The 13,037-nt window shown below is 42.2% G+C and overlaps 1 protein-coding gene across 2 annotated transcripts in view; it reads right to left on the bottom strand.

The window, feature by feature from the left end:
* Positions 1–2,429: 2,429 nt before the first annotated feature.
* The window catches only part of wasf1 (WASP family member 1), a 93,100-nt gene continuing 82,492 nt past the window's right edge, over positions 2,430–13,037 (bottom strand). For both annotated transcript variants that reach the window (XM_034699922.1, XM_034699923.1), the window contains 5 exons: positions 12,708–12,764; positions 10,963–11,126; positions 7,514–7,693; positions 6,031–6,602; positions 2,430–4,127 (listed from right to left, as the gene is read on the bottom strand). In XM_034699922.1, the coding sequence (XP_034555813.1) occupies positions 3,970–4,127; positions 6,031–6,602; positions 7,514–7,693; positions 10,963–11,126; positions 12,708–12,764 (1,131 nt within the window). In that variant the 3' untranslated portion in view covers positions 2,430–3,969. The remainder of the gene's footprint in view (positions 4,128–6,030; positions 6,603–7,513; positions 7,694–10,962; positions 11,127–12,707; positions 12,765–13,037) is intronic.

Below are 13,037 nucleotides of genomic sequence, written 5' to 3'. Positions count from 1 at the left end.
TACTGATTCGGGAAAATATCTCAGTGTGCATCGGACCAGTCTTCCTCGCGTACTGTTTCCCATAATGCACAGCGCTCGTTCTGCTTTTTCTTTTTCCTCATTTTTTGACGGGAGGAAATCCGTTTTTGGGTGCTGTGAAAGTTATCAAATTACATATAAACTACTTCCTAACTTTTTAAATCATAAATGGATGCTAAATAAGCATTTTATTTATCGGCTTCGCCGTTGTTTACTTCTGCTTTCCGAAACCGGAAATCCAGCGAAGTCTGGCTCAGCATGCTGCATGACAGATCAGACAGAACAGTCATACTACATACTAAATTCAAACGCAGTATGTAGTAGGCAATACCTACTGCCTACTACATTAGTAAGTAGTATGTAGCAGGCCGTTTCGGAAACAGCCATTGGCTGTTTTCAAAACTGCCCAGTATACTAGCAGTGTGTACTGATTTGGCCAAAATGTAGTATGTAGTAAGTAGTATGTGAACAAGAGCTAAATCTGCAGTATGCCAAAACTACCTGGATGTCGTACTGATTCGGGAAAATGTCTCAGTATGCATCAGACCAGTCTCCCTCGCGTACTGTTTCCCACAATGCACAGCGCTAACGATCCGCTTCTTCTTCTTTCCCTATATAACACTGGGCACTCAGTTTTTAAGTGCTCTGAAAATGATATAATTCATATGAACCGCTTCTTATCTTTTTAAATCATAAGTGGATGCTGAAGAAGCAGTCTCGCTATCAGCTTGGCCGTTGTTTACTTCCGCTTTCCGAAACCGGAAATCCAGCGACACGTCATCCGGCACACTGTATAACAGATCCAACAGGGCAGTCATACAGGCAGCTGTGGATCAGTGGGTAAAGTCGGTCGCCTGTCAATCGAAAGGTTGACGGTTCGATCCCAGCTCCATCACATGCCGAAGTGTCTTTGAGCAAGACGCTGAACCCCAAATTGCTCCCTCTGTTGTTCAGCAGTGTGTGAATGTTAACGAATGAGATTAGCTAACACTGATGGTCCCTCACTAAATAGCAGCCTTTCTACCATCAGTGAGTGAATGAGTATTAATGAGTATGAATGGGGGAAACGAGTAGTGTAAAAAAAGCTGAGTGGTCCGACAGACTAGAAAAGCGCTATGTAAGTACAAGTTAATTTACCATTTACCATCATGCTACACATTCCTTTCAAACGTAGTATGCAGTACGAACTGCACACTACTTTCATAGGTAGTATGTAGGTGGTTTCGAAAACAGCCAGCGTCACATTAAAGCTTTAATGGAAACAAAGATTTACTAAAATGTATACAGATGCATGTACATGACACACACAAGCAAAAGATTATATCTGTCTAGTGATTTTGAGCATCTAAAACCAGCTGTCATAGGGTAGTTGTCAGACAAATTTAACAGTGACAAATAATGATGAAACAGTGATGATACATTTGACTGTTATAAAACAGCCTGAAGAAATTTTTTGTCAGAAAAGATTACTGACAAGAGTAGATTAGCAAAAAGAGGAGTTACCAGTTTGACCAGAGTGGGCGCCAAAACTGACAAAAGTTCCTCAGGGAAGCTTTAATATTCTAATTCAGTTTTTCAGCGTCAACAGAAACACTGTTAAAACGCAGATATGCTCTGCTTTTGTTCTCTGGTTGTTCTAATAAACATTTAATATTAAGTTGAGGGGTGTATTGACTCATACTTACCAAATACCAAACTTATTTTATCTTTACTGATTTATGTAGCCACGATCGTTAATTTTTAACCACCAAAAAAATAAAAAAATGTAGCCATTACTTTGATTTTTTGCTGGTTTTGTATATTTCTAACTTAAAGATTTAACTGAGTAAAGCCTTTAATTCCATGTGAGAGTTTAATGACTTGCTGCTTAGATATTCCCATATGAAGACATGTATATGTACCATAGACTGTATAAAATACGGACGTATTATCCGTGACATTACCCATCTGTTTCTGAAGAGCTGTTTTGTGGCCAAGTGTTGGTGGCAGCCATAATGCTGCTGTCGAGCGATTGTGATGTAAAGAGGTGGGCTTTGACCCTCCTAGCCAACAGCTACAGTGTTCCCACCTATCAATCAAGTCAGCTGTGCCTCTCATTGGAAGACTCGTAATCTCAACATCTTTGAAACAGTGTGTGCCGATCGAGAAATGAGCTATCCAGACTCCACTCGTCTTTTGTACCAGGCTGTAAACATGTTTATTTCTGCTGTAAAGATCGGCTTTTTTGAATTGGTGTGTATGTGGTTTCCGGTACTTCCGGAGCCAGCCTCAAGCGGATCCTCAATGAACTGCAGTTTTTAGCACATCCGCATTGGACTCATATTTTTAGACTGGAAGTTGCCGCTTGAAATGAACATATTAAACACATGCTCAGCTGAGATAATATGACAGACTCTGCTCAAAAACAAACGTAGTATTTAGGGCTGAAACATAACATTAGATTTTTATTAATTCAAGCAAACTGTTACAGTCAACAGTTACATAAGTTACATGGTATACAGTTTTGATCTAATCTTTTTTTCTTTTTTAAACCAGGGTTTCTGTCCCCGTCCCTTTGACCCCCCCCCCCCCCCCCCCCCAACATAGAAACAGCAAATCCATACAAGCGCAGGCAAGTAAGTAGTAACAGCACAATACATTCATCAACTCAACGATACGTTTGTAGGAACAATAAGGCAAGTAGAAGAAAGAGAACGAACAGAAAACGATGGCAGACATTTTCTCTGAAATGAGCCAAAACAAGGCAGAATGTATCCTCCTCTTTGAAAGGCAGAAACACACAGAATGGATTCTTTTGAACGACAGTTAGCTATTGAAGCTAACGAGGTAAGGCTCCTCGTTAGTGGGCGGGTACAAAGTAAAAACACATCTGAGGAAAGAGCTGCCGTCAGTGGTGTTGAGTGGTTCGTACCTGATGTTGGTCATACTCTCATCATCCTGGGTACCTTTTTTTAAAATTCAAAGATTTTTTTTTTTCTCCCAGCGCACTGAATATTCATCAGGAACAAAAAGAGAGGCAGGAAATATGATGTACAGCTACAGAATTAAATCAGTACCAGAGTCCATTTGTGTGGCAAAGGAATGAGAAAAAGATGGAGCATCAGAACCTGGACAGACAAAAAAAAAAGAGCTCAATCTCTTGGCATACATTTCCCCGGGTTAAAGTTTGATGTACGTGGATGGATATGCAAACAAAAGAGCGAGGCAGCCATATTCTTCCCCTTCTTCATTTTCAACCATACGGCAATCATCACAATACACACTGACACAATCTTTTGCTTGTTCTAAGTGGTAAAATAAGAAAACAAAAAGGTGACCCAGCTGGAGTGACTGTTCATGTAGGTCAGTATCAGCAACTACTGGCCCGTTAAAACCGCAAATGTCTCAGCAGAAAAAGTTGAATAAAAACGATCAAATAAAACAGCATTCGTTCAATGCCATGTTCAACCACTAGGTGCCAAAACGGTGCTGTAGAACTAAGGATAAATGCAACATGCCTTCATTTTTTCATCTTCTATTTTCTTGTTTTCCTTCTTTTTTTTTTCCACATAGACGTACAGAGAAGAAACAAAAACAAGTGGTTCTTCAAAAAAGTTATTTTTCATGTATAGCAACAGTAAACATGGAGGATTTCATCACAAGAAATCCAGCAGAAAACAAAGTCATGTGGTAGTGCAGAAAAGAATGAATGCAAAACACTAGAGAGACAGACGAGGGCGACGTAGAGATCCTCCTCCCAAAACGAACCACAACGAGACAGAGATAAAAAAAGCTCGACAGGAGGGGGAAAGAGGGCGACGACGACAACGTTTCCGCTTCTTCCCGGCAAAGAGAGGAGTCTTTGATGGCAAGGTGTGGAGTGCAGAGTCGATGGGGGTGGGGCACCTGAACGAGTTTGTCCTCTGCTTCCAACACCGTGAATTTTTTTTTTCTATCTCTCCCTGATCGCCATCACTCCATCCAGTCTCCTTCGTCAAACTCAGACTCATCCTCGGAGTCGGAGTACTCCACGGCGATGCGGCGGGACAGGATGGTGGCCACGTCGTTCCCCACACGCTCGTGCTTAGCCTCCTGCTCTCGCTGTTCCTCCACCTTTCGCAGCTGTATGCCTGGAGGCAGAGAGAGAGAGAGAGGGTTCAAATGAAATATTGCAATGTCTTTAGATGATTTGTTTTTTGTGTTGGAAAAACCCCAAACATATTAACTCTGCTTTCAAATAACCAGACAAAGAAAAAGAAACACACGCTTTCTACAAAACTGAGCAAGGGCTTTTTTGGTGTGTTTCAATCGTCATACTGATTCTGATACAGCTACCTGTACCAATACAGATGCTGATGCTGATATAGATATCCCTATCAGCCTCTGAGTCTGTCTAAGATGTTGTATTACTGTAAAATCTTACAGTCATTGTTTGGGGGGCAGACTAGATTATATTCAGACATAAAGCTCTTTCTAAAGGCGTATTTCCACCGCAGGAACTTTACCCTGGAACTACATGCGTTTCGACCGGAGAAACCAGGGTCTTAATTTAGTTCAGGCAAAGATAATCTCCCCCCTGAAAAGCCCTTGCTTGGGGGGGTAGTACTTTTCAAAGGTCCTGGGACTTTCGGTTGAACGTAAAGGTGTTTGTGGAGTTTACACAGTTGTTGAAACACAGAGGGAGTTCCTGGGAATGCATACTAGTTTAGTTTTTTGTTAAGACTTCAAAATATTATTTAATATAATTTTTTTTCTCCATATGTCACTGGCCTGATTTGCACAATCTACCTGGGACTTCAGCCCGCAGTCAAAACGCAGACAACAATGGGGGCACAGGAACCTTTTAGTTACGGGGACAGTAGTTCTGTAGTTCCTACCCATCCAGCCCACAGACTGTTTACCCCCCTCCCCTCAGGCAGAAGGCTGCGCAGCTTAAAAGCCAGAATAACAAGGCTAAGGTGTAGCTTCTTTCCAGAAGCTGTGAGACTTGTGAATTATCTTTAGGTCTGTTCTCTGTACTTTACCGCTGTGACTGCATGCACACATTACTGCACTTTCTTGCTGGTTTTAAACTACGTTTTTTGTATTCACTTACTATAGGATTGAGGTTATGAATTTATTTCTTTATTTGTAGAATCTACTTTTAGCTTGTTATCTATTCTGTATGCTGCTGGACCTTAGTAATGTGTTTCGTTCCTTCATGTTTTTAAAATATGACTGAATGACAATAAAATGAACCTTGAACCTTGAACCTAAAAGACCCCAGAACTCTTGGTCGAAATGCACCTTAATATCATCTGTCTTCTCCACCCTGGCCTATTGAGCTAAGGTTGATGGTTGAAAGGTCCCGATTAATCCAGTGCCTGCAACCAATTCCTTAGACTCCCGTCACCTTCCTCCGCTAGTTATCTGTTCTCTTAAATTGAGGACTCTTTTCAATTGAACCAACAAACTACAGGTTTATTAACTTGATAGTATGATGACGCTGTTTTCTTCAAGTGCGTGATTATAACCTAATGAGGGTGGGTGAAGTGTTGAAAAATTGAGCTGTGGGACCGCTCCGCCTCACTATGTGTCCAGCATGCTTTACATTGAAGTGGCTGCTTGCTAATTGGAGCTCCATCTTCAGGTTTAAGAATCGTAACCCAACAGAATACCTCTCTCTGCATTGGTTGGACCAGTATGTGAGATTTTTAAGAAGTGCGTCTTATGCACCAAAATGTAAGGTAGGTGTTGGCAAGAATGAAAGTCAATTCTCTAGATCTCAAAGCATAACCAATTAGCAACTCCCCCAAAATACGCTGTATTAAAGTTTCTAAATGACCATGTAAAGGATTAAAAGTGTGTCCACAAAGATTAGAATGTTGGCCCAAGCTTGCAAGATGTCATTTTTCATTATCTTACTATTAGGAGAGAACTCAGTTTGACCTATACTAAAGACAAAGTGTTGATTGGTATCTTGGAAATCAAAAGACTTCTGGTGCTCAGTCCAAAGAGCTGGATTTCAAAGATTTCTTGTGAAACACCACCCACCTTTTCTGATAGCTTCCAGCAGGACACTTCGTGCATCGCTGATGGGTGGCAGATTGGTTGGGTGATGCCTCTTTGACCCCACGTCGTGCATGGTGTGGGGAGGTGGGGAGGCCATGGCTCCTGCTGAGGGGAAGGCTGGCAAAGGTGGAGGGCCTGACGGACAGGGCGAGGAGCTCCTCGCTCCTGGGAGAGGCAGAGGAGGAGGAGGTGGTGGAGGAGGCAGGATGGTGCCGTCTGACTGAGTCCCGGAGCCCGTGGGCTGGCCTCTGTCCAGCATCTGTTGGTGACGAGCCGGGGAGGAGGAGTGGAGGGGAGGCGCCACGGGTGGTGGTGCTGGGTGTAGCACACCCGGGGCAATCTGAAGAGGAGCAGGGGGTGGCGGGATGGCTGGAGGATGCTGCTGGACTGGTAGAGGAGGGATGGGGGGAGGAGGGGTGCCTCGCATGCCTGAGGAGGGTAACGGGGGAGGCGGAGGAGGAAGAGGAGGAGGTGGTGGAGGGGGTGTGTTGGAGTTGTGGCCTGCTGTCCGGGCTGGAGACTGAGGTCTGCTGTCTGAGAAACCTGAACCAGAACTAGGGGGAGAAAATAGTCTGAATTAATGCCAAAAATAAGTTAAAGGAAGACATTATCTACAACTGAGCATTGCATTTCTATCTCTCCTTCCTTTAATGGTCAGCGATGGTCATGTGGTTAGATCTATCTGCTCACATGAAGATCTACATGCTCACAATCAATTTCCTCCCTACAGAGAAAACTGCTGCAGAAAAAAAGCACACTATGGGAGAGAGAGAGAGAGAACGAGAGAGAGAGAGAGGGGTAGGAAAATAATGCGTTAAGTGCTTCTTCTAAGCACACTTTAGGGTGCATACAAACCAATACAAAGTGGACTTATTTAAAGTCCAGAGGGGGTACATTATATATGGAAAATGATGATATTACAAATCTTGTAAAGGAAAAACAGCAAAACAAGAAAAGCAGAGGCTGGAAGAAGTAAATAAAAATAGAAGATAGGGATGGAAAGAGTTAAAAAAAAAGGAGATGGCTGCGGGGACTGGGGCCAAAAATCAATGCTATATTTCTCTGGTGCTGCAGCCACAGCCTTAATCATTCCCTCTGATCTCTCCATCCCTTCAAACAGTGACATATGCAGCAGAAGTGCGCCGCAGAAAAACAACCTGTAATGCGCTCAGTGGCCCTAACACTCTATTGATCCTGCCCTTCTCTCAGCCTTTTCCTATTTTTTTCACCCTTCTTCTTTAGTCCACAAAACCTCCATCCATCCTTTCACCTGTCCCTGCAGCCATGCCTTCTGCTGTGTTCTCCTGCTGAGCTCCAACAGAGCAAAACATCTTTCAAACTGAATAAACACGAAAAACAAGAACAAGTGATGGGACGCCGCTCAGAGAACTAGAGGGAAATTAAAAAAAAAACTGCAAAAACCTATAAATTGGTATTGCAATGTCTCATCTCTCTTCCAGCTCACCTGATCACAGAGGGAGGCTTGATCTCTCCCAGTTGGTGCATGAGAGGTGGAGGAGGTGGAGGGCCATCGGGCCGCGAATACATTCTGTCCCCGGTTCGGTTCAGCAGCTCGTTCATTTGGCTGTAGGGCAGCGCCGCCAGCGAGAAGGGCCCGTCCAAATGTTCCATGTACAGAGGAGCTCTGAGCAGAGAGACACCAGGTTGTTTTATCACGTGTTTGACTCCCTGTTGAATTTCTCTAGCAAAATTTTCTTTTTACTCAGTATATTTTGTCATCTTAATGTCACCTGCACTCATTATTTTTCTGTCATAACCTTCAACATAGTCAGAAAAACACAACACCAGGCAATCTGTCTATGATAGCTGCTCATGCTACTTAAAAAGGACCCAGATTCCATAACTGTTTTATCTCGTGCAAACTGTGAAATGAGCAGAATGACTCATCAAAACTTTGCCTAATTAACTGCTTTGTGATGTTTACTTATAATCCCTGGTTGCACATTTTACAGCAAACATTCTACCATATTCTGGTAAAAACTTCTATAAAAGAAAGAAATCAATTATTTCAGAGGGAAAAGAGCGAAGCAGCGAAGAAGCAAAATAAATGAATATGGTTTAGCCATGCAAAGCTGTGATTTGTTTCTCTCTCTCATCCCATGAATCATTTCACTGAATACACTTTTACCCACAGGATCGAGTTATTGTTACTGACACTGACTCTGATCATGCATCAACAAGGTCAGTGATGACATAGCCATGACAGGAAGTTAGTTGTTGCACACAGGATGGAATTACACCTTACTTTAAAGCTACAGTGAGGAGTTTTAGCTGGTTATGAAACAGACTGAAAATAATACTGATGCCTCTTTACCCAAAAAAGAAAAGAAAATGAGACAATACACACAATGATCACCTATTTCTATATCGTTCTTTTAAATTCTGGAACAGCTGTCGGGGGTGGGAGTTAGAGGGTGACACGGGAGTGGATTTCCACTCCTGTCCCATCCCACTCCCGCAGAAAAAAATCTTGTGCCACTCCCATCCCGCTCCCATTCGGATTGAGGTGTGCAGGTGTGTAAACTGTGAGCCAATGTTTACAGTTTACACAAAATGTACCAAGAAAACTTCTTGCTGTCACAAGTAAGACTTAACAACAGTCCCTCTAGACCATCCGGCTCCCGTCTGCTCCTGTTAACTTTTTTATCCTGTACCGTCCCAATCATGTGATTAATAGCAAAAATATGTCGGCCTCTAGCAGGAGTCACTTGAAGTGTTATCATTTTCAACAGCAAAAGTTTCTGATGAGTCATACTTTTGAGTGTTAAAATAAAGCAGGCTGACATTTTTTGTTAAAACACACATCTTACACATGGGCTGTTTTTGAAACGGCCTGCTACATACTACCTACGAATGTAGTGGGCAGTACCTACTGCCTACTACATACTGTGTTTGAATTTAGTATGTAGTATGACTGTTCTATTCAATCTGTTATGCAGAAAAAAGAAAAAGCGCTGTGCATTATGGGAAACAGTATGCGAAGGAAACTGGTCCGATGCATACTGAGAAATTTTCCCAGATCAGTAGACATCCAGGGAGTTTTGGCACACTGCAGATTTTGCTGTATGCCTGGAGGCTAAAGGCCTGCCTCAACTCCACCTCTGAAGCCAGTAGTTCCAATATGGCCACCACCATGCTTGGCCTTCACAGAGCCTATGCCCATGTTCTTAACACTTCATAATCATGTCCCTCTCATCCTTCTTCCCTATAGAGCTCAATCTCAACACTCACCATGAATCTTTGCTGTAGAAAATGTAAATAAAGGCTGTTTTGAAAGCGTGCTGCAACTCACTTTGTCTGACACGTACTCAGTAGCTGTGGTCACAAACATCAGAGATAACTGAGCTAATAAAGAGGCATTAAGATACATTTCAGTCTGTTACATAACCTAAAAACTCCTCACTGGAGCTTTCAAGCTGCTGAATAAATTAAATGAAAAATACAACATCAAGTCTAATATGATCTGTGATATTTCATCACAGCACCCTTTACCTGCCCCTCTCTCAAAGACTTCAGTCACATTCACTAATTTACTTGAAGTCCTTAATTGTCTCTACAGAGAGCAGATTTTTATGCCAGTTATTCATGGCTTTGACACGTCCAACAAAACCTTCCATTTGCATAAAATCTTTTCTTATTAATCACGATGACTGGCAGGAAAATTACTGGATATGAGTGGCACTGGAGCTCTTAAGGGAAATAAATGCAATCAGGATGAAAGCGACTGCTGTTGTAGCTAAACTGCAAAAACTCATTTTCTGTGGAGTGGGCAACATTTGTTTTTTTCATTTACACTTGGCAGCTTTAAAAATATATATTTTAAACTTAAAAAGAAGAAATCATACATGTTTTATTTCTTTGTTACTAGTCTAACACTTTCTGTAACTTTTCACAAGAGAAGAAGAAGCTCTCTGACTTTTCTGACGGTGATCATACCTGGCTAGTCCAAAATGCTGACCAGAACTAGGAAGAGAGATCACATCTCTCTTATGTGTTAACTTTTCTACACTGGCTCCCTATAAAACAGAATTTAAAATCCTTCTTCTGATGTACAAAGCTCTTAAAAGGTCAGACACCTTCATATCTTAAAGAGCTCATGAAGTCCTCTTACCCCCCTAGAACACTATGCTCCCAGCATGTAGGCCTGCTCATCCTACCTCAAGTCTCTAAGAGTAGTATGGGAGGTAGAGCCTTTAGTTATCAGGCATCTCTCCATTAGGATCATCTACTAGTCAGGGTCCGGGAGGCAGACACCCTCTCTACTTTTAAGCTTAAAACTTTCCTTTTTGATAAAGCTTATAGCTCAGGCTTGGACCAGCTCTTAGTTATGCTGCTATAGGCTTACTGCTGGGGGAACTGACACACTGGCATTCTGTCTTTCCCTCTCTCCTCTGTCTGCCTGTCACTTACTTAAACTCTTCCTGCCCCATTAAAGTTACTAACCATAGATCTTTCTGGAGTCCCTGAGCTCCCTTGTCTCGTAGATTCCTCTGGATTGTTGCCACAGAGGCCCTGCTGCTGAGGATGTGCCAGACTCTAGCTGCTACAACTACTACTATCAGTCTCTCTATCACATCTCTCTCTTCATCTCTCTCTATCCTTTTCTCCAACCCCAACTCGGTCTCAGCAGATGTCTGTCTAACATGAGTCTGGTTCTGCTCAAGGTTTCTGCCTGTTAAAGGAAGTTTGTCTGTGCCAGTAACTTGCTTAATGCTGCAAAGTGCTCTGCTCATGGGGGATTAAGATGAGATCAGACTGCCTGTCTGTAAGATGGGACTGGATCTTATCCTGTCTTAATATTTAGTCTTTGTTGATAATATAACAGAGTACAGTCTAGACCTGCTCTGTTTGTAAAGCGTCTTCAGATAACAAGATTGATGGATTGATTGATACCTGTTGTCGTGGTAGCCCGCAGATCCGTTGGCTTCCCTGTGTTTGTCTTCAGGTATGTCTTGGGCGAGCTCTGCACCCAGCGCCAGCTTCTGCCACTCCTTCTTACGATCGTGAGGTGCCCGCGGGATCTTGTCCGGCTCTTGAGGACGGTCTATTGCCTTCATCTTCCGTATGGAGGTAAGAGGAAGGGATGATGGTGAAGGGATGAAAGGAATAGAGGATGATACAGATGAGGGAGGCGGGAGGAGAGAAAAGACAACCAATTAGCTGCTGCTATTCTTCATTGGCAGAACAAATGGTGACCGCGTGTTTCACTCTAGAACAACAGGAAAAACTCTGACACTTGGAAGAGGGAAACATGAGAAAAGGCATTCTACGGCAGGTCACACACACGCAAACATACGCAGATTCATATTCTAAATATGGAACCAAGTTTTTCGCCTCACTACTTTCTCTTTGCTGCTTCACCCTCATTTCACATAGCAGCTGCTGCCTGTGACAAAGTTGATTTCAATCTGACTTTCGGTGCAAGAGGTGCCTTTTCTACAAAGACAGAGCAGTGAATACGCTTTCCGAAGAGAAGAATCACACAGATATCTAAGATGAGGGTTTATAAAACAGTTTAAAGAAATGTAAACACTGTTTGGGAACACAGGGTGCTCAATGACCGTCAAATGATCCTCTAAGTTTGTATTTTTACTGAAGCATGTGACTCAAAAAGTTGTAAATAAGTGACAATTAGGTAATTCGTCACTCCCTGTCTCTAAGACTTGACTGTTACACTCACACAAACACACATAGGGCTGTAAAGAAATGTAGCAGCCAGCGTACGCAGATTCATTTTTTAAATATTGATCCAAGTTTTCGCCTCACTATTTTCTCTTTGCTGCTTCACCCTCATTTCACATAGCAGCTACTGCCTGTGACAAAGTGGATTTCAATCTGACTTTCACCACAAGAGGTGCCTTTTCTGCAAAGACAGAGCAGTGAATACGCTTTCAGAAGAGATAAATCACAAAGTGACAGAGGTGTGAAAAAATATCGATACAGCAATATATCGTGATACTTTGACCTCCAATATGACATTGATATTTCAACTCTTAATATCGATACTTTTATAATTAAAAAAATCACATTTAAGCCGAGTTGGAACTAAAATACAACTTCAGTATTTCAAAAACCATAAAGTGGAAAATTGTTTTTAATCAAACAGCTTTGACTTAATTTGTCCTTTCAATTTTGAGTAATATTGTGTGATTTACATTTACACCATCCCTATTTTTTCTTAGTTTACTGTGTAGAATATCGCAATATATCACAAAACTGGGATATCGTGATATATCGTGATACTATCGTATCGTGACCCAAGTATTGTGATGTGTATCGTGAGGTTCTTGGCAATACTCACCCATAACAGATACCTAAGATGAGGGTTTATAAAACAGTTTAAAGAAATGTAAACATTGTTTGGGAACACAGGGTGCTCAATGACTGTCAAATGATCCTCTAAGTTTGTATTTTTACTGAAACATGTGACTCAAAAAGTTGTAAAAAAAGTGACTATTAGGTATTTCGTCACTCTCTGCCTCTAAGACTCACACACACACACACACACACAAACACACACACACACAAACACACACACAAACACACACACACAGGTCTGTAAAGAAACGTAGCAGCCAGCTGCTGTAGCAGAAATCACACAGTTTTTAATATATGTAAATTGCTGTAGTTTCACATACCTGCCCTGGAAGTTCTAAGTACCTGTAGACCTGGTCATACATGCGGGGGTCCTGCAACTATAAGAACAAAAACAAAAACCATAAGAGAAGCACCGGGGTGAGGGCAAAAAAAATCAACACGGCACAGGATTGAGCGCAAACACCACTGCACAGACTCCCAGGTCAAAAACAGGAGCGAGCGCTGAGAGAAAGGTGGAACAATAGTGAGAGAGGGGGGAAAAGAAAAGTGCTGTTAAACAGAAAATGACAACATGGGACGCAGTGACACACAGTCCGGTGCAAACAAACACACGCACACACATTCATTGTGACAACAGCAAACAGAAAGGA

This window comes from Notolabrus celidotus, chromosome 13 (genome assembly GCF_009762535.1).
Source record: "Notolabrus celidotus isolate fNotCel1 chromosome 13, fNotCel1.pri, whole genome shotgun sequence".
In the NCBI taxonomy this organism is placed as follows: Eukaryota; Metazoa; Chordata; class Actinopteri; order Labriformes; family Labridae; genus Notolabrus; species Notolabrus celidotus.
This window is presented reverse-complemented; position numbering and strand designations above follow the sequence as displayed.